At 38.5% G+C, this 26,327-nt stretch overlaps 1 protein-coding gene and 1 long non-coding RNA gene across 2 annotated transcripts; one reads left to right on the top strand and one right to left on the bottom strand.

The window, feature by feature from the left end:
* Nucleotides 1–2,706: 2,706 nt before the first annotated feature.
* On the bottom strand, nucleotides 2,707–22,363 carry ARL6IP5 (ADP ribosylation factor like GTPase 6 interacting protein 5). Its single transcript, XM_039328644.1, has 3 exons — nucleotides 22,135–22,363; nucleotides 6,737–6,954; nucleotides 2,707–4,646 (listed from the first exon to the last, which is right to left on the bottom strand). Exons 1-3 carry the CDS (start codon nucleotides 22,308–22,310, stop codon nucleotides 4,474–4,476), a joined length of 567 nt encoding a protein of 188 aa, XP_039184578.1. The 5' UTR covers nucleotides 22,311–22,363; the 3' UTR covers nucleotides 2,707–4,473.
* On the top strand, nucleotides 6,964–12,181 carry LOC120301422. Its single transcript, XR_005554895.1, has 2 exons — nucleotides 6,964–7,243; nucleotides 11,898–12,181. It is a non-coding gene; the product is annotated as an uncharacterized LOC120301422 (long non-coding RNA).
* Nucleotides 22,364–26,327: the final 3,964 nt, after the last annotated feature.

Here is a 26,327-nt window from a genome sequence, read left to right as displayed (position 1 = left end):
TATATTTATCCTTAACTTGAGGTAACTGCTGTGGATATTGTATAAATACTGCCTACTATATATTTAGAGTAGGGGCTTCTCTTCTTAAAATGAGTGTTCTTTTTTAAGCTTTCTGGATATCACATCTTTAGGTCAACAGTAGTAACTATGATAACAACCTGGCTCAACACTAGTAAATGCAAAAGGGATCTATGCGTTCTAATGGACACCACTTAAGTATGAACCATAAGTGTGCTCCAACTGCCAATAAAGTCCCAGATTGTATCAACAAAGGGACATCAAGATCACAAGAAGTGACAGAATCAGTCAATATTGCACTAGTGAGGCCACACTTGGAATACTGCATTCAGTTATGGTCACCATGATACAAAAAAAGATGCTGAGAAAAGTGCAGAGAAGAGCAAGATGATAAGAAGTCTGGAAGCTTGGCTCTTTTATGACGTGGACTTCAACTCCCAGAATTCCTGAGCCAGCACGGCTCAGCTTGGAAACCTCTCCCTTTCCCCTCAGCATGGCTGGCTCAGGAATTCTGGGAGTTGAAGTCCATGAGTCATAAAAGAGCCAAGGTTGCCTACCCCTGGTCTAACCTAACAAAGAGAAGGATTAGGAGTGATATAATAGCTATCTTCCAGTACTTGGGGAAGTCACAGAGATGAGGGGAGGTCAACCTATTCTCCAAAGCCCCTGTGGGCAGGACAAGAAGCAATGAGTGGAAACTTGTTAAAGAGATACCCAATCTGGATATCTAAGGAAAAATTTCCTGAAGTGAGAACAATTAACCAATGGAACAGCTTGCATCCCGGAGTTGTGAGTGCTCCATCCTTGAAGATTTTCAAGAAAAGATTGTACAGCCATTTGTCTGGGATAGAATAAAGTCTTCTGCCTTGGGCAAGCATCTGGACTAGAAGACTTCCAAGGTAGCTTTTGTGGGTGATAGAACTGGGCAGTCTTGACTGGGAATTTTCCAACACTCAGGGATATTTTTGACAAGAAACATTCCATCAGCTCCATTTCAGGCACCACACTACATCAGTAGTGTAAGGAGCTAGTTTTTGTTTGTGACCTTGTCCGCAAGTTAGAGGCAAACAAGCATATAAGGTAGAATTGCAGTAAGAGTTACGAATAGAAGGTAGAGCAAAAAAAAAAAAATGGATAACCACTAAATTACAGATAGTCCTTGAGTTACAGCCACAATTGAGCCCAAAATTTAAGTTGCTAAGCGAGACACTACTTTAGTGAATTTTGTCCCATTTTATGACCTTTCTTGCCAATTATTAAGTGAAGCACTGCAGTTGTTAAGTTAGTAAAATGGCTGTTTGGTGAATCTGGCTTCCCCATTGACTTTGCTTGCAAGGTCACAAAAGGGGATCACCTGACCCAGGGACAGTGCAACCGTCATAAATAGGAGTCAGTTACCAAGCGCCCAAATTTTAATCACATGGCCACTGGGATCCTCAATGGTCATAAGTGTGAAAAATGTTCATAAGTCGGTGCCGTTGTAACTTTGAACAGTCATTAAATGAACTGTGGCAAGTCAAGGACTACCTGTAATTTCCCATATCTAGTCATCAGCCTAGAACTGACAGCCTTAGGCACTAAACCAACATCAGCAAGTTTCTAAGCATGATATATATTTTTTATAAATCTAGACAAATGGAGTTTAGTTTCATGTTTCTTGATTGATTAATTAGGTGATTGCATGTCATCCCGTTGTTGTCAACTCTTAGTGACCCCATAGTTTTCTCTATGGCAGTTTGCCCCTCATACCAGATCCTTCAGCTTTTCCAACAAAGCGCTCATCATTACTGTAAAAGCATCCATTCATTTTGCTGCATATTTTCTTTCTTTCTTTCTCTTTTTCTTCTTTCTTTCTTTCTTTCTTTCTTTCTTTCTTTCTTTCTTTCTTTCTTTCTTTCTTTTTTCTTTCTTTCTCTCCTTCTTCTTCTTCTCCTTCTTCTTCCTTTCACCTTTCCCAGGATTAGACCTTTTTCTACAGAGCTCTTTGCATGGTGTAACAGAAGTAATTCTGTTATAATTCAAGGATAATTCAAGCCTAGTCATTTGTGCCTCAATTGAGAACTCTGGATTGATTTGTTCAATGATCCATCAGTTTGTTTTCTTGGCTTTCTGTGGTATCCTCAGGAGTTCTCTGTAACATCAAAGTTCAAAAGCATCAATACTTTTCCTATCCTGTTCAACCTTCACTTCCATAGAGTGTCAGAGGGAATACCATGGTTTGCATGACTCAGATTTTAACTGATCAAAAGATGTTAGCCATCGCCTTGTTTCTTAATGCCTATGATACATCTGCGGTTAATCACAGATACATCTGCAGGATGCATCTGTGATTAATCACATCTCCCAAAGAACAGGCAGGCATGACAGGAAATTTCAAGAATAAAGTGGGCAGTTATCAAGCAATCACAGTTACCGTGTCTTAAGGCAATAATCCGTCCCATGCACTGCTTTATTATTTTGTGTTTTTAAATATGTATTTTATCCAAATTAGGTACAATATTTGGGCTACCTGATCTGTGCTGTAAAAATCCATATTATATTGTTGATGGCATTTTGGATTCCAAATTGTTGTCATCTAGTTCTGGTAGCCCAACATAATATTAGCTTCTCCCCAAAGGCAAATAAAGCAGTGGTGAAAGAACCATTTAATATGCAACAAATAACCAACAATAACTCAAATCAAAACAATCTGAGGCTATGAGCTTTATTCAGTCTCTAAGAAAATCTAGCAAAGAATCCAAAAGTGAAGTTAAAGTCTGTAACAGGGGTCTTCAAACGTGGCCCTTTTATGACTTGTAGACTTCAACTCCCAGAATTCCTCAGCCAGGCATGCTAAGTTTGAAGACCCCTGGTCTACAGTTAACAACTTCTCCAACAAGTCTAACATAACTATTCTTCTCCTTTTCACTTGGTTTTAGCACATGCGCAATTTATTCTAAGACCAAATATGGAGGTTCTCTTCTTTGGAATTTTGCTCTGATAACAATTCCATAGGAATAGCTTGGTAGCATTAACTTTATAGAGAACAGTAATACAAAAGCCTGAAAGGATCTCCTCTATCTTAAACTGATAGAGTAACTGTACCAATGGCAAATATCAATAATGGGGTGCCTGTTAATTATTTATTGGAACGATGTATTTCAGAGACACGTCTATTTAAATAAGGACAGTAAGGGAACATTGTTCAAAATTATAGTAGCATTTATACGTACTAAACACAATTTTATTATTTCGTAATTTAATTAAAATGACAAAGCTGTAGACTAAACCAAACAATTGGAAGAGCCAAGGCATGGTAAGATAACAAGCAAATCAAGCGTAGGCTGCTAATCTTTAATGCTGGAAAATATTCACACATTCTCCACCAAATAATCTCTTGTATTTTACAGGTAGCTTTACAAGCCTGCATGTAATAAATAAAATGTTACAATTTTAGTTCCAGTTCCAAAAAGAGAAGATAGGGATAGGGAATTACAGAGCTAACATTAGTTAATATCAGTCTCACAAACAGAAAATTGGATGAGTTTCTTTTCTACTACTATTTGCAGCATAAATAAATCTACAATGTTGCATGTAAGTGGAACAGAAAAGGTAAGGAAGGAGTTTGTGGTATTTTAAATATTATTTATTTCTCTTGCACAAAATTTAAATTAAGTGTCATTATGCAATATTAACAAACACTGAGATTTGGTTTTCCAGTCATATACTCAGTAAAATTCATAATTCTATGTGATGGCAGATCTCAAGCCTGACAATTACTAAATATTATTACTAAAAGCATGTATAATACCTGGATGTGGGCATGCACAGAAAATCATATTCCTCTTGTTACAAAATCTGCTCCTAACACTACAATTCTTCATATGCATACAGAAAGAAGGAATGTTGTTGGCTAGATGTTATCTGTGTAAGCTTGCAATTCATGCTGGGGGGAAAAGGGTTCACCTATTGAATAGGAGACAGATTCAAATATCCCACAACAAAACGGGCATATCATACTTCTAATTGTAGGTCTCTATTTCTCCATAGGTAAACCACATCCCACTCAAAAGATGCACCAGGATATACATAATTTGGGTTTATTTTTGCACTCAAAAGTAGTAGTTTGGATATGTGCAGTAGCACACAGTTACGTTGCTTGAAGGTAAAAACAATACTGTGCATTTAGAATTGCCACAAAATATGCAGTTTCGAAAATACTTAACATAGAGAGAAAAGAATCTGAAAGAAGTTAAGTCTACATTTCCACACTAGTGAGTGCTGTACATTAACCAACGCATTTGTATCTCAGACACTTTTGACAGGTTATAAATGGGTTACTACCACCCTGTGCAAAGGAAACTCAGAAGAGTTGGGGTGTTTTATTTTGCCATACTTCACTCTTGCAGTCTGTATCGACTTTCACTCACAGACTGAGAAAGGGTGTTGGACAAAATGAACATGCAACCTGCATGTTTAATCCTTTGCTTTAGCCAGGTAATCAGCTAGTTTGGAAATGGTCTCCTCCTGTTGTTCAAGAAGATCCAGGATAATGCCCATGGGAGTCTTCTTTAAGCCGATGCTTTCTATCTTGTTCTCCATCTTGTTCTTTAAATTTCGAAGCCTGAAGGATGCATGAAGAAACATCACTAGGGAAAGGAAAGCAACAGTAAGCACAAGTGTTCTTCACTAGATAACTGGTGAAAAGATTGAACTGCAGCCAACAACACTGCCCTATTGACGTACTATGTTAAAGCAAGATTTTTTTTAAAAAAAAAATCATAATTGGTCAACTAAGCCACAATAGCCTAAGCTATAAACCCTGGTTTATTAGCCATAAAGATGCATTCATACATTAAGTCAAAAAAACAAATATAATAAGCAAATATAACTGATCTGTGAAGCTAGTTAATTTTTTTATTGAATTTCAGAGTTGTCATATAACACGCTAAGTCTTAAAATGTTTTGTTTAGTTTGGCATTCTTAACATCCTGTATGAACCCAGCCATTGAATCTTGTGAACTTAAAGTTCATGGTTTAGTGTACTGAATTTACCAAACCAGTTGTGGTTTATTGAATATTAATGGTTTCAATATCATAGCTTAACATGATATATCAACCTTGTCATTCAATATACTCAATTTCCCCCCCCTCCAAATTTAATTAGTTTATCAAAATATAATATGAATGCAAAATACAAAAGAAAATAATGGGAAAATAAGGGAGGAAAAGGGAAAGAGAAAAGTGTAGGGCAAGAGGAAAAAGAAAGAAAAAAAGTGTTGACTTCCAACTCCTTTTGCTGCAGTAGAATAAAGTAACAGCACCAAACCTCAATTTTTTACTGTTATATCATGATATAAACTAGTCATTTCAATAACAACAAGCCTATCTAATCAGCAAAATCCAAAATCAAAGTTTTATTTTTTTTTTCACTTCAAGCACAAAATCCAGAAGTGGTTTCCAAGTAGTCATTCGATATACTCATAAGGAATAATTATATATTTGTGAGAGAGTCCTTATCCTGGATTAATAGTAAAACAACAGAATTAATAGCCTCTTGTTCAGATTGAAATTATGATGTATTAGTAAATCCTTTCTAAGACTCCTATAGTATTAGCCCATTTTTTGCTAATCTATCTACTGAGAAAAACAAAATCCACTTAGGACCAAAAAATCTCTTTATGCATGTATACACACAACGTAAAATTCATATTTTTCAGTACCTTGATTCTGAATGCAGAGATTATTAATTTTTTTTCTGCTGGTGATGGAGCTCTGCAATTTAGCTTAGTCCAATTATTAAATAATAATAATAATAATAATAATAATAATAACAACAACAACAACAGTAGTAGTAGTAGTAGTAAAGTTGGAAGGGACCTTGGAGGTCATCTAGTCCAACCCCCTGCTCAGGCAGGAAACCCTATACCAGTGGTGGCGAACCTATGGCACACATGCCAGAGGTGGCACTCGGAGCCCTCTCTGTGGGAACACGCGCCATTGCCCCAGCCCCTCCTCCCCCCCTCCTCCCCCTCCTCACCAGCAGCCTGCCTGGAGAGGCTCCTCCAGGCGCAGCCCACAGGGAGCAGCACACCCAAGCACATGGCAGCCGGGCAGCAGGGGCAAAACTCCGCCCTCACACCCCATCATGTGCAGATGATGCTGTGGGGTGCGGACAGAGGGCATGGCTGCCATGGTGCTGCAAGGCTGCCTGGGCGATCTGTGGTAAGTAGCCCTGTGGGTGGGCGGAGCAGGGGGTGGAGTGGGGACAGGCCAGGGGGCAGGCTGGTTTTGGGGCACTTGGTCTCTAAAAGGTTCGCCATCACTGGCTCATACCATTTCAGACAAATGGCTGTCCAGTCTCTTTTTAAAAACTTCCAGTATTGGATCATTCACAGCTTCTTAATGTAATATTAGCTCAGCTAAATGGATATCCAGCCAGAGATGTCCAGCCATCAATCTATGTCCAAAACTCTTGGTGGCAAACAAAATAAAATACTGCTAAACGTGACAGCAGATTTCACAATTAAAACTGTTAAGTCTGCCATCTGGACTATAAATAAAAACCCTGCACCTGAATATCACTAGTAAAAGCATCTACTGATTTCTCTGTATATTTGCAGTTAATGAGAAACGTTTCTTGACACCTAACAGTTTACGGAAAGAAATGAAAGCAGCTGCAGAAGGAACTGACATTCAGTTTTATGCCTGGCTACGGATAATTGTAAGAAAAACTCACAGAACAAAGGAAATGTGATTCCAAATAGAAACACCATGACGCCTCCGAAAAAGGATATCAGGATATAGCTCAGTAACATAATTGCTATGACAAAGGCAGCAGGGTACTGCTTCTTAAACTTGCAAATGAAGTCTTTTTTGTGGGATGCACACACGAAGGCTGTGAAGACCAGGATCACCACAAGGATGCCAAGCAGCATTTTCAGGGGATTCAGGAATCTGCAAAGATATGGGCAATGGTGAATATACCCAAACAAATGATAATGGCACAACAGGACAACCAGCTTCTTTGGATCCAAGCAGAACCACTGAGCCTCTTGGCTTCAGATTCTGAGCTGTGTGGCTGCCTGCACGTTCAGAGTTTCTGTGACTTATGAATACAATACAGATAATCCTCGACTTACAACCATTCATTTATTGACAACAGCACCAAAAAAAGTGACATGACCATTTTTCACACTTGCAAGTATCCTCCTCATGTGATCAAAATTTGAAAGCTTGGCAACTGGTATGTATTTATGATGGTTGGGGTGTTCCAGGGATATGGGATAATCTTTTGCAATCTTCTGACAAGCAAACTCAGTGGGGAAAACAGATTTACGTAAAAACCGTTTTACTAACTTAACAACAGCGGTGATTTACTTAACAGCTGTGTAAAGAAAAGTCATAAAATAGGGCAAAACTCATTAAATAAATAAACCAGGCTTTTGGCAAGGAAGACTAAAACTTCTTCCTAGGCCTTGGTTCCTATCCAGTTTATGATTCTTGCCATCTTCTATATTCTTTTAAAATTAATTTTACTGCAATATTTCCTTGTTTCGATTGTTAAAAGTTGCTGAAACTCACTGGAAGTCAGGAGGAATACAAGTTTGAAAAATAATTAAAATTAAATTGAACAGCAGAATACAAACATTGCATTACAACTCAAATAAATAAAATGATTTTAAAGTTATGTCTATTTCAAACAGCTAAAATGCCCCAGCAAGAAACTATTTAAACCCCAAATAGCAGAAAAGTATAGTTAGTGAATGATTATCTCATATATATATATATATATATATATATATATATATATATATATATATATATATGTTTTCTGAGGTTTTCGCGGGTATTTGTATATAGGTCTTTGGTTGTTCGGGTTTTCTCCCGCGTAAAATTGGAAGTGTCTTGGCGACGTTTCGACGAAGTCCCATTCGTCATCTTCAGGCTGGTGTTTTCAGCTTCTTGCTTTGAGCAGCAATGTGTGGTCTTAGCTGTTTCTTCCTTTTAACTGCCAGTGGGGGTATGAACTGATTGGGTGGGAGCTTGGCTGTGTTCTGATTGGGTGGAGGTGTGTTCTGAATGGTTAGGGGCTTGGCTGTGCTCTGATTGGCTGGGGGAGTGTTCTGTTTGGTTGTGCTCAGGTTAGTCTGAGTTGCAGAGGGGTTTAAGATTTTGGGGTTATGGAGTCGTTTGTCAATAAGGGCGGGTTTCCAAATGGCTGGTAGGCGGGAGGTATCATCTCGCTTGTTCATGCTGTGTGGGCGTTTTTCTATCTCGATGGCTTCTCTGATTATTCTGTTATTAAAATGTTCACTTTTGGCAATGGTTCTGGTATTTTTAAAGTCAATTTCATGTCCTGTGGCTTTAAGGTGTTGGACCAGGGAAGATGTTGGTTCCTCTTTTTTGACTGAGTTCTTATGTTCTTCAATGCGTGCACTTATTCTTCTGTTGGTTTGTCCGATGTATGTGGAGGGACAAGTGGTGCATGGGATTTCGTATACTCCTTGATTTTCTAATTCAATTTTATCTTTGGGGTTTCTAAGGATGGTGGATATTTTTCTGTTTGTGCAGAATGCTGTTTTGATGTTGTGTTTATGGAGGATCTTACTGATTCTGTCTGTGGTGCCTTTTATGTATGGGAGGAGGGCTTTGCCGTTTTCTTGTTCTTTGTCTTGGATTTTAGTGGGGGTTTCTTTTTGGATTAGGTTTGTAATCTTATTTCTATGGAATCCATTGGATGTTAGTATATTGGTGAGAGTGTGTAGTTCGGATTTTAGGTGTTGTTCGTCAGCTAAGCGTTTTGTTCTGGAGATGAGTGTCTTGGCTACAGAGTTGATCTGTGCTGGGTGGTGGTGTGAGAGAGCGTGCAGATAGCGGTTTGTGTGTGTTTTCTTCTGGTAGATGGTGTGTCCTAGGGAGCCATTGGATTTCTTGTAGACTAAGACATCCAGGAAGGGAAGTTGGTTGTTAGCTTCATATATATATGTATATGTATATATACACCAAGTTCCTTGAACTGTCATCTTCAAGTATTTATTCTATTTTCTCTAAAATATCCTGTACAAATGCCAGATGACAAGTCCCATCATCTCTAGCCAGCACAGTTATAGTATAGGTGGTACCTGGCTCAATAATAGTAACTGTGAGAGGGATCTCGGAGTCCTAGTGGACAATCACTTAACTATGAGCCAGCAGTGTGCTGCAGCTGCCAAAAAAGCCAACACAGTGCTAGGCTGCATTAACAGAGGGATAGAATCAAGATTACATGAAATATTACTAACACTTTACAATGCCTTGGTAAGGCCACATTTGAAATACTGCATCCAGTTTTGGTCACCACAATGTAAAAAAGATGTTGAGACTCTAGAAAGAGTGCAGAGAAGAGCAACAAAGATGATCACAGGACTGGAGGCTAAAACATATAAGGAACGGTTGCTAGAATTGGGTATGTCTAGTTTAACGAAGAGAAGGACAAGGGGGGACATGATAGCAATATTCCAATATCTCAGGGGCTGCCATAAAGAAGAGGGAATCAAGCTATTCTCCAAAGTGCCTGAGGGCAGGACAAGAAGCAATGGATGGAAATTAATGAAAGACAAACTAATTTGTCTGAAATGGTATAGGGTTTCCTGCCTGAGCAGGGGTTGGACTAGAAGACCTCCATGGTCCCTTCCAAGTCTATTCTATTCTATTCTATTCTATTCTATTCTATTCTATTCTATTCTATTCCTATTCCTATTCTATTTCTGTTCTGTTCCATTCTTATTCCTATTTCAGACATTTGATTAGGGAAGACTGCACTAGATCCACAAATGACATCTTCCTTATCTGTGTCAAAGGAAATTATAGTTTGACCACTGATTGTGGTTAAACTGTTGGAAAAATTTTGGAAAATAACATCATGATCTATCTTTGTTCAGTCAAATAATGGTATTAAGTCAAGGTAACTCTTATAAAAGCACTTTGCAAGACAAAAAAGAATAGACCACTGCCCTTTTGATTATGCTCATGGTGAAACATCCATAATAATGTTGTACTATGAAGTATATTTGGGTTGTCAATTATGTTCTGGGCAAAAAAAAAAAGTCCTGTTCTAAACTTTCTAATTTGTGAATGAACCATTCTTGCTGTCCAAAGCTAATTCTGGAACATAGCCTGCTATGACATGTCCACTAGTGTTCACTCTTATAAACATCCAATAGGCTTCAATTCATTTTAGATTCATTGTCAAAATATTAGATGCCAAAGATATAGCTGGAATTAGCAAGTATCAGCCACCTTTCCTTCACAACAGTTGTTGACCACCTGCTGTTGTCGCTCATTTGAAATCTCGAGTGTCATACAAAAAACAGTCTCTCTAAATGTCTGAGTCACTTATGGTCAGCGTAGCTATATTTAGAAAAAATAAAAAAAGACTTTCTGGAAATTCTGCCTGGAAAAACTGAACAATTAACTCCAAGCAGAAATCACTGCTGTATTATTTATTTCATAGGAAATGTCGCTCTAAAAAGGTAGTCTTGTACATTGCATTAAATTAAAAAAAAAATTACCGCAATAACTTATTTAAAAGTTAGCTCAAAAATATTAGGCCAAGACTCAGTAGGGAATTAACTGAACACCATGCAAAGCTATCTTTCTGGGACTGCCCAGAGCCTAATCTATGTATACAAGTTTAATCTACACCTAGGGGATGCAATATAGCAAGTAGATAAATGAGTACCACTTTGGTGGGAAAGACTTAGCTGTGTTTGTGAGCGTGGAGAGCAAAGGCTAGCACTTGACCTGGCCGGATGCAAGCCACTGCGACACAATGTGAAGTGAGGAGAGATGGGGGGGGGGAACCCGGAAGAGCCAGCAATCTGAGCCCCACTAGTTGGCTGGTGTAAGCTAGTTTGCCCCCTGTGGTGCACTAAGGATAGGCACACAAGTGCCAAACAGAATGAACTAGCAATCTAGGCCAGTGATGGCGAACCTTTCAGAGACTGAGTGCCCAAACTGCAACCCAAAACCCACTTATGCATCGTCAGGTGCTGGGTGGGCATGGCCCATTGGGTGGGCGTGGCTGCAGTGATAACAGCAGACTGGGTGGAACTAAAAAGTTCAATCAATCAATTCCAACTTTGCAAGATTTTTTTTCCCCCGCGAGAAGTTGAAATTGACTGATTGATTGAACCTTTTTTTTTTGTACACGGCAGTGGAGGCCTAAAGCGAAAAGGTTTTATAAAACCCAGCTGGAGGCCTAGGACTGGGGCGACAGCACACGTGCCCACAGAGAGGGCTCTGAGTACCGCCTCTGGCACCCGTGCCATAGGTTCGCCACCACTGATCTAGGCTGTCAGAACTGCATTGTGTCTAGAATTTGTAGAGTTCCCTGACATTATATGCAATACGCTAAATAAATACACCTAAAAGCACTGATTGATGAGCTGCGATTAGTTTGGCGTGTCACAAACTAATGCAGTACAAACATCACATTTCTAGGAGGAAGCAGTGCAAGGAATTTAACTTAATTAAAGCAGCTGATACTGTTTTTAACATTATCTTTTTGGCTCCCACGTTACATCTGAGCTACCACCTTTTGCAGACAGTAATTGACCTTGCTATGCCAGACAGGCAAAGGGGAGTCACACCCTGTCAAATTAATCAGTCCAGAGGATTGTTTTATGGAAGCATTGATCAAGCCCTGACCAATCATTTTACAGCTGCTAGAATCTCTGGTCTGACACATGAAGGAGGTTGTATATTAAAACTCACATTTGTCACAGAGAACATCATATTGTCACCCCCTGGTCCAACCAAAAATCAAAACCATGAGATACCTGACGGATCTGAAGCACCTTCAGATGTTGCTTACGATGTATTTCAATATTATGACAGGTTGCTGATTTGTCTTTCAGGGTGACAGTCTCAGGCCATACATTACTTTACTGCAAATCTCCAGAAGATGAAGCATCAGAAACAATGCCTGGGGCACCAGAAGAGAAAGACCAGCTGTGGCTCTGACTGATCCCAGATATAAGCTCAAGTAAACAACTATAAGGCAGGGAAAGCTTTCATTTTTAATGCATATTGTTTTTAATGTTCTCCTTTATTTCATGACATTGTAAACTGCCTAGAGTTGCTTGACAGTGTGATGGGTATGTTGATTGAATAAATAAAATAAAAGCACCATTATTTCTTCTCTCCGACTGCTTTATTTAAAGTAATACGTTCTCTTAGGAAGATTTCCTGCCTAGAAAGATTCAAGCAACACAAACATACACATTTAAAGCAACAATCATAACAACAGCAGACAGCTGGCAACCCTACTGGATTTGGCAGAAAGAGCTCAGGAAAGGTATACTAAATTGCCATATGTTTCCCTGAAGTGAGTCAACATTCAAAGTTCCAGTTTTTCACAGAAGGTGAATGGAAACAGAAACCACAATAAGATGGAATTGTACACATGGGCAATTTCAAACTGATATCTAGGTCTCTTGTATTGGATTTGTTATCAATTCCAACATTACAGCTAGTGATGTCATCTGAGTAAAACAACATAACTAAGATTAGTTTTTTAAAAAAAATTGTAACAATGAATGCCCTCTCTTAATGGTAAGAGATTAGCATGCCCCAAGATTAGCCATTCAGAATATTTAACTGCATAAATGTTTGTAGATTGATCTAGGGCAGAGGTAGGCAACCTTGGCTCTTTTATGACTTGTGGACTTCAACTCCCAGAATTCCTGAGCCAGCCAAGAGTTGAAGTCCACGAGTCATAAAAGAGCCAAGGTTGCCTACCCCTGATCTAGGGTGTGACCATATGGAATCTTATTTTTTAAATGGTTCAAAGCAAACAGTTTCAGGAGTTATTCTCAGCACTATCATCATTATTTTGTTTTCCTATTATTATGGCTATGCAGTCTTTTGAATTCTATTCTGAGAAAGTGGTTTGGAGCACGAATGAGTGTGAAACTGTTTTTAAAACAGCTGCAACTTGTTTCAAGACTGCATGATGGCCCACTCTTCTCCAACTCAGAGAAAAGTCATAGAACTTTCTAAACACAATCCAAAATGTTCCACCTTAATAAATTTAATTTATAGTTATAAATTACAGCGATACTCAACTGCTTTGAAACTCATTGAATTTGGTATTCAACACATTTTGATGCATTGTCAAAATGCCCATTATCTGTTTGATACTCAACACATAAGCTACAACTTGTCCGTGTCAGCTGCCTAGTGACTCACTGCATTATTCGTTATGAGAAAAATTTGTTTGGTACTCATAATTTTTGATACTCATTAAGCCTCCTGGAACCAATTAAGGATGAGTACCAAGGTACCACTGTATTGTCATGCAAACAACTCAGATGTTCAAGGATCCTATTGAGCTAGATTAAGATCTTTAAAAATAGTGTTCAAATCAGTTTTTCCAATCTAGATCCCTCTAGATGTGCCAGACAACAACTCCCAAACTCTCATTATCTCAAACCAGCACAATCACAGAGGAGAGATGCATAGGTTTAATTCCCGTGATTCCCAATCATAACAATATGACTCGATTCGAAATTGCTATTAGTCATTTCACTAACAGACTAGATTTTTCCTTTGAGTGGTCTGCTTCTGGTGCTCAAGGAATACAGAAAACAAATAGCTGACTTGGCAGCATATATTACAATTTGGATGCACATTTCATTGTAATCATAGATTTGAATCTTTATAATTGAGAAATTATAATTTTTTAAAGAAGTTATTAAGAAGGCACAATAAGGGTTATGAACTATTTCCAATTCTTTCTTGATACTATAATTATATTTTAAAAATTGGGATACAAATGCATTTTATTCTGTCTTCTGCATAAATCAACTTTACCAAATAGAATTAGTTAAAAATTTCCTCACATTGTACCAAACTATATGACATTATATCTCCACACATCCAAAAGAGATAATAAACAGAGAATATATTTACTATTCTTCAATCACAAATTTTATTCCAGAATCCAAAATATATACGAGTTGGAATTCAGATTCATGGTTGACTAATATTGGTGCAGAAATGGTACCATCAATATATGCAGATCATAATCCAATCCTGCAAGACTGAACATGGATATCTCCAGATTGAATAAATGTAATAATAATCATTTACTAAGTTTTTGAGACAACAAGATATGTCTCAATAGGAACTGAATGTCAACAGGAATTTAATTTCTGAAACTTCCAAATCACAATATGGGAGGCTAATAAAACATTTATGAGAAGGTTGTTCATCTTTCTTGCATCAAATGGAAATCTGTTTAAAAGCAGAAAGTTACCTTACCAAATGATGTGAAACAATTAGAAATAAGTCATAAATTAAAATTATACTGCACATAGCAATCCTATCCAGCAAAAATGGATGAATATTTGAATGGCATATTCCTTTGAAAATTCACTGAGCAACAAAAAGCTGTTAATTGGCCCATAACATAAGGCAAAAATGAAGTATTAATTAGAAATTTAAAAAAGAATGAAATTCAGGGACCTGGTGATATTTCTGCAATATGTTGCAAGAAAATTTTGATTAAATCTTTAACTCAAGTAATGAACAATATTCAGGTATACGAAGAAGTCCTCTCATCATAAAAATAAGCTTTTGTTTCTTTTATTTATAAAGAAGGAAAAGATTCAATTTGCCCTGAAAAATATAGACCCAATTTCATTATTGAATGCACATTATACATTCTTCACCGCAAACACTGCAAAAAAATTCTAATGGAGACATTACATCCTGATCAAATGAGTTTTGTCCTCCCAAAACATATGAGAGATATTTTAATGGCTATCAGTAAGATAAATCAGAAGAAGCAAGGATTGCCTATGATTTTTCTTAATTTTTTTTCTTTTGGAAAAAGCCTTCACATCTGGTATGGTCTTTTTTATTTGCAATTCTTACAATAGTAAGTTGCGGCGCTAACATTTTTATACAGAGTATTTATGAAGAACAAAAAGATAATGGTCTTATTTTACAGCAATGCACTATATTGAAGGGAATCAGAAAATTATGTTCTCTCTCTCCGTTATTTTTATTAGCATTAGAAGCCTTGGTAATCCAAGTGCATGAAGAAAACAAATGTTGATAAGGAATTTGACAGAAAATGTAAAGTAATTTGTCTATCAGCTAATTGGTTTTAACATTGCTGCTTAAAATGTTAAATATCTAGGAACTTTTTAAACAAAAAACAGTAAGGATGTATTCAAGAACAACTATTTACCAATTTGAGAACATGTAATGACAGATATTTTTAAATGGAAGAAATTAAATTTGCTTTGGGTAGAAAAAAATTGCAACAGTCAAAATAATTTTTTTACCAAGACTAAATTTTCTATTGCAAACTATTCCCATTCCTGTCGAGAATAGGATATTACAGGTAATCCTCAACCGTAATAGTGTCCGGAATGTCCACAACAAATCATGACGGTCATAAGTCAAGTTATACATGTTACCAGGCCAATTTTACAATTTTTGGTCATTAAGCAAACGCTGCTGTTGTTAAATAAACATGGTGGATTGTTAAGTGAATGCTGTAGTTGTTAAGGAATCAATGCATTACTATGGGCATTTTTTTTTGCTGGAAACTAGGAAAAAATGTAAATTGCAATTATCCTCCTGAGCTCTGAAATGGACCAAAATGGTGACTGCAGCCCTGAGATCAGAACACATGGAACAACTGCAATGTCTGGCATGAATAACATCTGGAAGAGTAAAGACATCAGCCTCGCAACCAAATTCAGATTGGTTAACCCAGTGTTTCTCAACCTTGACAATTTTAAGGCATGTGGACTTCAACTCCCAGAATTCCACAGCCAGCAATGCTGGCTGTGGAATTCTGGGAGTTGAAGTCCACATGCCTTAAAATTGTCAAGGTTGAGAAACACTGGTTTAACACAATAATTTTTCCAATTGCTACTTACGCTGCAAAACCTGGGGCTCTGAAAAAGGTTGATAGGAGAAGGGAAGATGCCTTTGAATTGTGGTGCTGGGGGTGAGTATCATGTATCCCACGGACTACAAAAACAACAAACAAAGAAGTCCTAGACAGAACCTCACCAAAAACATTGCTTGAACCCAAGATCGCCAAACAGAGGCTGTCATTCCTTGGTCATGTCATGAGAGCTGACCCATTTGAAGAGTCAATCATGCTGGGAGTGATCAGCGGAAAAAGGGGGAGCCGCCTTAGTACCCGCTAGCTGGCACTATAAAAGATGTCACTGAGATGACATGGCAGATCTGAAGCAAGCAAAACAGAGGGGCATGGAGAGTACTGATCCTTGGAGTGGCCGAGGGTTGGACACAACTGAATGGCTGACGACGACGATAAATCTCATTACATTAATAAATAATCAAATAAATGAATAAATATTGCAAACTCTAGGGCTGGCTGAAAACTTTCTGCCTCAAATTTAAATTGTTAGTGCATTCTGAAACTGAGAAGAGAAGCAGCATGGCACCTATCAAATCTATCCCTATATGCGGCCTGCAATTATCTGGTCTTCAAGAGCAACAGTTAATCAGCAGAGAGTCTGTGTGCATTGTTATTTTTAAAGAATGTTAAGCCATTACAGAATAATTATTCTCTAACCGCAGACATTCAGCATTGATGCTATCTTACTGAAGATAAGACAAGTAATCCATGAGGCCTGATATCATCTGAAGTCCTCCAAGCTATAGTCATTACATACCATGGATGACATCGGAAGCAAGGTTAGTCATATGATTCCCCCTAAATATAGTTCTTGTTAAGATAGATTTACTGAATGTTATCAGCCAGTACAAGTTTCTTTGTAGATATGTACTCTGGTAATCTGAGCTTGATGTTATTCAGACAATGTGCAAACCAGAGACTTGAGAAGAACATTAGTTCTCCCCAGTGCTTTTTTTCTAAAAAAAAAAAAAAAAAAAAAAAGGTGCTGAACTCACACACGTCATACAACCCGCCTTGCCTACCTACAAGGTTCCATCCAAAAAAGGTGCCGGAACTCCGTTGTGGGCGGATCTATGAGAAAAAAAAGTCCTGGTTCTCCCTAATGAGGAACAGATTTGTTTATTTATTCCCCAGCTTTATTACATATAGTGATGGCAGGAATAGCCAGGAGAAGAAAGCATCCAGTATAAATAATCAGCTGAATGGATGTCCTATGCTTCTGCTCAGAAATAAAAGGTGTCCCTGGGTGGAAAATGTTGCATCAAAAAATAAGCTGGTGGCACCAAGAAATCAGCAACAGATATTCTAAGAGTTCCTCTGAGTCAACAAGCAAATGTACAAGCTGATACTAAATTATTTTCTAACAGCTGATGTATAGGAAATAGAAAACATTCTTCAATACATTTTATTTTGACACGCCAACCTAGATATAGCAGCAAGCAGAATGTGAACCACAAGAAGGCAATGCAGGCACCTCCCCTGGAGCCCACTAGCTTCCTGTTCACTCACAGCGGAAGTGTCAAGCTAAAAACTTAAATCTACCCATAGTATCATTTTTCTGAAATCAGAATGCCTCTGGGTTCCTGATAGACCCCATATTTATATTTGGAAAATAAAAATGATCAACACAGACCAGTATTTTGGCTGTAAAAATCCCCATAATGTTAAGTATTACTAACTGCTGGAAGGATTGATACAAATATGGATATCTGCACACTCTTAAAAATAGAAAACCATTCCCTCATGTAAAAATATAAAAGCTTTTTGGATTAAGATATGGTGGAATATTCAAAGAATTTTTAGAAGGAGGGTAAAATTTACTTCACAATTGTTTTTGTTAGGTATCGTTACTGATTGTGATACTAAGGAGGTTATACTGATGTTAAATTTAATTACAGCCGCAAGGTTGTTAGTAGGGCAATATTGGAAGAAGGAATGCCTACCTTGCAAGAGTGGTTTTTAAAAGTTTCTTATCTGGCGGAAATGGCAAAGATTTCGGCTTTCTTAAAGGACCAATCACAAGAGAAGTTTTTTGCGGTATGGGAAAAATGGATAGATTTTATACAACATAAGTTGGATATAAAAAAATATTACTTAGTTTTTCAATAACTTATATATAAATTTTAATATTTTATAGATTGTATCTTTTTTCTTTTTTCTCTTTCCCTATATTTCCCATTTTTATTTTATCTTTTTATATCTCTTTTCTTCTTTCTTTTCTTTTTTATTCTTTTCCCTTTTAAGTTTTTTCTTTCTTTTAATATTTATGTTTTTTTTTACTTATATATTATTGTTAATTATTTTATAAGTTGTTTATGTAATGTATTTTGATTTATCTATGATCTATACTTTTTAATTTTTTTTTTTTTTTTAAGATTTGTAGAAATTCTAATTAAGCCTATATTCAGCTCTGGGAAAGTTGGGGGGATGGAGTGGGAGGGTTGGGGTGGGTTGGGTAGGGTTGTTTTTTTTTTCCTTTTTCTTTATTTGTAAAAATTTCAAAAATTTTCAATAAAAAAAATAAAATAAAATAGAAAACCATTCCCCAGAAGCCCTGCAGAAGAGGAAAGTCTTCAAATAAAGGATAAAGGAATGTGGGAGACGGACTAACCTCAGAGGAGGTCGTTTTCTGGGTTTCCAACCCCTCTGATTTCTCTAGAGCAGCGGTTCTCAACCTGTGGGTCGCGACCCCATTTGGGGTCGAACGACCATTTCACGGAGGTCACCAAACAAGGCTGTCCGCCATTTCCCCCCCCCCTTTTCTTTAGCTGTGCTACTCCCTCTTATTCTATTGGCTTTTGAAAGCCAACAGAATAGACTCTATTCAAGAGACTCTATTCTATTGGCGTTCGAAAGCCAATAGAATCTATTGGCTTTTGAAAGCCAATAGAATAGACTCTCTTGAATAGAGTCTAATTCTATTGGTTTTCAAAAGCCAATAGGAATTGTCCGGGCTGTCTCTGCCCTGCTGAGACCGCCAAAAGCCCCATTCTGCAAACAGTGCTGCAAGGAAAGCTTCCCTCCCTGCTGAGCAACTACTAAAAGTAAGTAAAAGAGGGCCAGGGGTGGGAGGTGGGAGGCCGGCGAGTGCAGGGAGGGTTGCTGGCGCACGTGGGACCTGGCGGGTGCCTTACCTGCCTGGGCTGGGCCAGCTGGTGACCCAGCCAGTGGTCACCCTGCACAGTCGCTGCCGCTTGCCGTGGCCGCCCAGGAGCGCCTGGGCCTGCCTGCCACCGCCCCGAATGGGCGGTGGCCAAGGTAAGTCTAGCAGGGCAGCGGCAGGCACAGGGATGGTTTCTGGCGCGCGTGGGGCCTGGAGGGTGCCTTACCTGTCTAGGCTGGGCCAGGTCACCCTGCGCCGTTGCTGCCCCTTGCCAGCTAGGCCTCGGCCGGCGCAGGGGGCGGCACCATGCATGCGCGGCGCTCCCGGGCAGGGAAAGTCCTCGACTTACGACCGGTTGGGTAGTCCTCGACTTACGATCGGTTGGGGGTCGCGGTATTAAAAAGGTTGAGAACCACTGCTCTAGAAGTAGGAACTCATAGCACCCTCTCCAGATCAAATTCTACTTGGAGAAGACCATCCTGAATGTACCAAGGTGACAAGCTTCAAGTGATGACCTCTAAAGTTGTCAGTTTAAGAAACATGATGCATGAAAAATTGCCTTCTCATATAGCCTCTTGCCCATCTATTGAAATATTCAAAAGCCCTCTTTGTTCCTGTGAGCTGTCAAAAATTTTGATATAATCATTTCAAAGAAACAAACCAATATTGTCTGAGTTGTGGGCATTATAAAGCAGCACTGTGGATCACATATTCTGTGGAGAACACTAATTCAATTTTAGAGAAGAAGATATAAAGTGACATGGGAGATAAAAAGAACACACACAAGTAGCAACATTAGACTTCAGTCACTTTAAACAAACAGCAATATAATCCATTAGTTTGCCTCAGACTAAATGTAATTGTCCTCTATCCAAACGAATGAAGGGACACAGAACATATCCGATTGGCCAAAGAACAGCATAGAGCATGAAGAAAATATTAATTTTATGAGATATGCTGCTTTTATACTATTATTTAAAGTTGAAAAAAGAGTTTGAAATCAAAATCATGATCCACCACAATAACTATACAAAATTTTACCATTAACTTGCCAGGCCCAAGGCTGAGACAAGACAGCAAAATCCAACTAAATCCAATACTTTAATTACATCTAATGGACAGAATCTTGCCAAACTAAAGCAATAATCTTCTAACCTACTAGATATACCAAGAGATTCTAGAGTGTTGCTACCCTGAACCTCTTCCCCCTCCCTTATCTAGCTTAGGACTGTGGAGTCTCTGAATTTCGGTGCCTCTCTGGGAAAGCTCTGTGTTGCCAACCCCGCCCTCAACTCCTACAGGGGCACATTCCATTATATAACCTGTCCATTAGTTATAGACTATTGTATGTTGATATACAATATTACATCATATAGAATATATTTTATATATTAACATACAATAGTTTTAAGCAATAATTTGAAGGAGTTAATCCCTGATTTACAACTATTTGTTTAGCAACAGTTCGAAATTACAACGGCACTGAAAAAAACTGACTTAGGACCATTTTTAATGTTTTTTAACTTTTTATGTTTTAGCTTATATGCAACTGCAAGCTGCCCAGAGTTACCCTATGGTAACATGGGTAGCCAATACATTTTATAAATAAAAAAGATTTTTCACATTTACAACTGTTGCAGCATCTCCCTGGTCACATGATCAAAATTTGGACTCTTGGCAACTGGCCTGAATTTATGATGGTTGCAGTGTCCCAGGGTCATGTGATCAACTTTTGCAATCTTCTGACAAAGTCAATGGGGAAGTCAGGCTCACTTAACAATTGCAGTGACTCACTTAACAACTGTAACAAGACAGGTCGTAAAAGGCAAAATATACTTCACTGTCTTGAGTCTTTTGGGCTCAATTGTGGTCATAAATCAAGGATTACCCGTAATGCATGTTCCATGAAGACAAAAATATTACCCAACAAACTTCATTGGTTATAATGAAAATGTATTATCTGGTTGCATTTCATTTATGCAATGGCAGCACCAAATGTGGACTTTTCATATTTCATAATTTTTTCATATCCAGATGAAATTGTGTTTATGTTTAAAGAAGAGTCATATCTTTTCAAAAGGTCTTGTCTCCATAGTTATTGAGAAATGCTTTTGAAATGCTGAATTATTTAAACAGTGACACATAGTTTACTTTTTCAAGTAACACTAATCAATAAGGCTAAAATACTAAGACACAAAGTAGCACTGTCATTTTATTTTTATTCCTCCCATGAGCACTGCAGAAACAAAACACTATTTTAAAGGTACAGCTTTTTTTAACAAGACACACACACACACACACACACACACACACATTAAATTAAAGGGAACCTTGATGATCCCTTTAAAGGCCACTGATAGCCAAAATATACTATTAGTCACATCATTCATCATCAATGGCCTCCAGAGAGAAACTTGGTGTTTACTTGCTCCACCTCAAACCACACTTTATGTGGCAACTCTTCAATGGAATTTTAAATCTATTTTTTCCTGGAAGCGCATCTCTTGCAGTTTATTATGTAAAGCAGAAATAGCTTTTTTTTAATAAAATGAAAGCAAACTGGGCTGCCTTTCCTGTATCTAAACATTTATCCTGAGATTATAATCCAAGATTCTCAAATATACCTACTCTCTCTAGTTAATACAATAATCCCATTCGTTGCTTTGCAACCAAGCTTCGTTAACTTTAGGAAATACATCGAGGAACAGTTGCGTATAAATATTTCCTCCATCTTAAAAAACGGGGGAAGGTAGGCCTAATTCTGGGAGTTGTCACTGCAGCGGGGCCGCGGAGCTCCAAGTGGGAAGATGGTTCAAGGCATTTTGGAGACAGCTCTCCTTAACCGGAAGCCTTGTTCCTCCATAGGGCTGCTTCCCACATCAGAAGGGCAGCCCAAACGCCATCCCACTGCAAACGACGCCCTGTCCTCTTTTCTCTCCACGGCGATCCTTCAGCAATGGGGCCGGCGGGGGAGAGAAAGAGACTTCTGGAGCTTAAACTTCGCCATCGCCCTGCTGCTAGCCTTAGGGGGCAACGCTATTCCCGGGGGCCATGCCACTCATCCTCCGGCCGACGCGCTTACCCCACGATGGAAAACACCGCCGCAGCCACCACAAGGTAATTGGTCTGGTAATAGAGCAGGTTGCTGACCACCCGGTTGTTCCATTTGGAGATATCTTTGAAATCCGGCACGGCGAAGCGGTCGTGGCCCGGGATGAAATCGTCCCACGATCTCAGCGGCGCGACTTGCACGTCCATAGCGACTCTCCTCCCATCCGGCTTTCTGCGGCAGGAGCGGCAGCAGCAGCGCCAGAAGGGGCGGCAAGCGAGACGTCAGCAAAACCGGGTTAAGAGCGACGGGCTGGCCAGCTCATCGGCTTTGTGTTTATCGTTGCCTGCAAAATTAGCAAAAACACACACGGGGGGGGGGAGAATTGGTGGAAGGGTATTTTTTTTAAAAAAAGCTCCTCTCCTTCTTTCCTGATGTGCTTTTCGACGATACCTAGGACCGTTCTGTTCTTTTCCTAAAGCGACTTCCAAATATTTTTTTTTCTCCTTCAAAACATTCTGTTAAATACCTCCGATTGGAGATTTTACTGTAAAGCAGAATAATTTAGTTGGCTTTAGTGTTTCAGGATGGGACTTGAGTGAAGTAGGATCAAAATTCCGTTCAAAAAGATTGAATTATGACCTTGCAAGCATGGAGGAACATATAGATGAAATTTAGTTAAGATCTGAAATGAACTAAAACATACTTTTTAAAAAAACTCCAAGGTGCATTATGCTTGTGGGATAAATTATAATGTACATGCATACATATCCAAGCATGATATTTTCTGTTAGAGTAAGTGAAGTTATAAAGTGACAAAAAAGTGACATGCAATTAGCAAAAGTGATAAGATTTAGAAGAAAAAAATATCTAAACCAGTAGTTATTATGCTAGCCTCAGAATGAGGAGATGGTTTCTAATCCTGCTTTAGGCATGAAAAACCAGCTGGGTGACTTTGAGTCAATCTCTCTCAGCCCAATTCACCTATTGAGGGGAAAATAGGAGAGACAAGTATTAGGTATCTTTGCTCCCTTATTTATAAGCAATAATAAAGACATGAAAAAAATACATCTAGTTTAAACCAACACTGTGCCCTAGAGCTCCCCTTTACTCTTCCATCCTTGCAAATTATCCTTCCTTCTCAAGACAAAGATTTATACACAGCAGGTGTAAGTTTATTCATATGCAAAGAATGCTTGGAGCTGTTGTACAATTTTTCCCTTGGCCCTGAGCTTAACTGGAATAAAGTGTCATTTGGCCACCTATGAGCCAATGAAAAGTTGTCCCTATTAATGACAACCACCCACCAGCTGGATAATAATGGAGTGGACCAGGTTAATGTTAGCCATATATATATATATATATAATTAGGCTGAAATCCTCCTGGAAACTCTTTGGACGTATGTATGTATGTAAAAGTTAGGTTGAAATCCTTCTGGAAACCATCTGGACAAACATTCATCCTTGATCTGATCATAACAGTATATAATATGTTCTTTGATCCAGTTCATTCACATTGTATCTTGATTAGTTTATCTTGTACAGGTAGTCCTTGACTTATAACCATTCATTTAGTGGCACTAAAAAAAGTGACTTATGACGTTTTTTCACTTATGATCATTAGAGTATCCTAATGGTCACGTTATTAAAATTCAGACACTTGGCAAGTAGTATGCATTTATGACAGCTGCAGTGTCCCAGGGTCACGTAATTACCTTTTGCAAGGTAAAGTCAATAGGGAAGCCAGATTCACTTAACCTTACTACTAACTTAACAGCTGTGATCATAAGTTGAGGACCACCTGTAGACCATGGTATTCAACAGAATACCTTTCTCTCAGATAAGAATGTAGATGCATAAAGCGTAATTTTCTTCTTCTGAACACTGCTTGAATGGGAATATTGCATACTTAACACAGTCCTTCCCAAGTCTTTAACAATCTAGTAAATGTTTTACTAGAAATTTTGGAAAAGTGCACAGTTGGAAAAACAACTATTGATTTGAAAGATGCAATTACAGAAACTACATATCAATCAAGCTGTTCCAAAGGGGCAGAATCTATAATCCATGAGGAAAAATCAGTGAGAAAAGCGGAATAAGCTTTTCCTGCAGATCTTAACAACTGGGTAGGTTTATAGATGAAGGGCGATTATTACCTCAGGTAACTAGATTCTAAATTTTAAAGTTTCTGAATTGGGTCTAAAAATTAATTGACCGCCTGTGAAGACTTTTCAGTATGGAAGAGGCCTTGTTGACTCTTCAACAGGATCTCTTCAATAACAAACATTGATTGGTTTCATTCCAGTAGATATGCCAATCAATATTGCAACATTTTGCTCAGACAAACCCTGTTCAAGGGTAGCTTGTCTCAGGACCCAATGGCTAATTCCAATATAGCTGCTAGTAAGGAATGACTCAGCAGCAATTCCAACTAATGCACTGAATGTAAATATATAAAAACACCTCGTTACCAATAATCTGTGAAAATCCAGGAACCAAGCTATGGGACTGATCTTTCAGGTGAATTGGCAAAAACAAATTCCTAGAGGAGTTGGGAACATGTTAGTGAACTAGAAATATAGAAGGAATGTGTACAAATTGGCATTTAAAAAGGCAACCTTGAAGTGCCTGGGTTCTCAGAAAAACTTACCAAATTTCTGTAGCAACGTAACTTTTATGTTTCCTTCCCATTTAGACAGTTCTTTCTTGAACCATAATAATAATAGTAAAAATAGTAGTAATAGTAACAATGTTGGAAGGGACCTTGGAGATCTTCTAGTCCAACTCCTTGCTCAGGCAGGAAACCCTATACCATTTCAGACAAATGGTTGTCCAGTCTCTTCTTAAAAACTTCCAGTGGTGGAGCATTCACAACTTCTGGAGGCAGGTTGTTTCACTGATTAATTGTTCTCAGGAAATTTCTCCTTAGTTCTAAGTTGCTTCTCTCCTTGGTTTGTTTCCATCCATTGCTTCTTGTCCTGCCTTCAAGTGCTTTTGAAAATAGGTTGACCCCACTCTTCTTTGTGGCAGCCCCTTAAACATTGGAACTCTGCTATCATGTCACCTTTAGTCCTTCTTTTCATTAAACTAGACATACCCAATTCCAGCAACTGTTTTTTGTTTTAGCCTCCAGTCTCCTGATCATCTTTGTTGCTCTTCTCTACACTCTTTCTAGAAAAGGGGTGTCAAACTGCCAGCCCATGGGCCGGATGCATCCTAACGAAATTGCACCCACCCCTTTGCCAGCAATGGAAAAAAAGTCGTGATACGTCACATGTCACGTGACGTTGCTAGTTTGACACCCCTGTTCTAGAGTCTCAACATCTTTTTTACATCATGGTGACCAAACTGGATGCAGTATTCCAAGTGTGACCAGTAGAAAGGTGGGGAAGTAAATGCTGTCATCATCGTATGACTATCATTTTCTACTTCTTTCTGAAATGTATAAATATGAGTGCATCCTTTTGTCTGCAAGACTTTCTCCCACTATTCTCTGGAGGGAATTACTCCAATGTGCACCATTAATAAATATTGCAGTGAACTTTATTTGCTTTGGATCCTGTTTTGAATCCTCAGAAAATAACCTTTCTAAAACAGACTGAACTAGGAGTAAAACTTTTTATTCAGTAATAGCATCCCTGCCTAGACTGGATTTAATCTCGATTTGCTGATTGTCAGCCAGTACATTACAGATCATCTCCTATGAATCACTTCTACCGAACAACAAAACTTAAGCTCCGATCTAGAAGCCCTATTCAAAGGTACTCATCTCGCACTTCGAGTATTTAAAAAGAAGAAAGAGCAACTTCGTATTTTGATCCTTAATGACCCCCTTGAGAATTTTAATTTCATCTTCTAGTGTCTAGACAGAAATAGATTAGTTTAACACTTTTAACATGCTTTCGACCCGGACTACAGATTCAATACATAATGGAAAAAATCCACACCAAATCTAGCCTCATTACGGCGCAGAGGGACGAACAGAAAAAGTTAACGCTGTCTACTATTTAATCCTACAGTTTCATCATTTCAAATTTTATTTTTGGCGCGAAGCACTTATTATTCCATCCCCATAGACATCTCTTAGGTGGCGCTCTACCGTCGCCCTGCATTGGTATCGCGTCCCTTTGGGAACTTAACACTAAAATGATTGTGATTCCGGTCTTTAAGAGACCAATTCAACACGTCCGGTTCCGATTTGCAAGCGAGGAGCACCCAGTCTTGAT

The sequence above is a fragment of the Crotalus tigris genome, unplaced genomic scaffold (assembly GCF_016545835.1).
Source record: "Crotalus tigris isolate CLP2741 ecotype Arizona unplaced genomic scaffold, ASM1654583v1 scf7180000024383.4638030, whole genome shotgun sequence".
Taxonomy (NCBI): Eukaryota; Metazoa; Chordata; class Lepidosauria; order Squamata; family Viperidae; genus Crotalus; species Crotalus tigris.
Note: the sequence above shows the minus strand (reverse complement) of the source record. Positions and strands in the feature narration are given on the sequence as shown.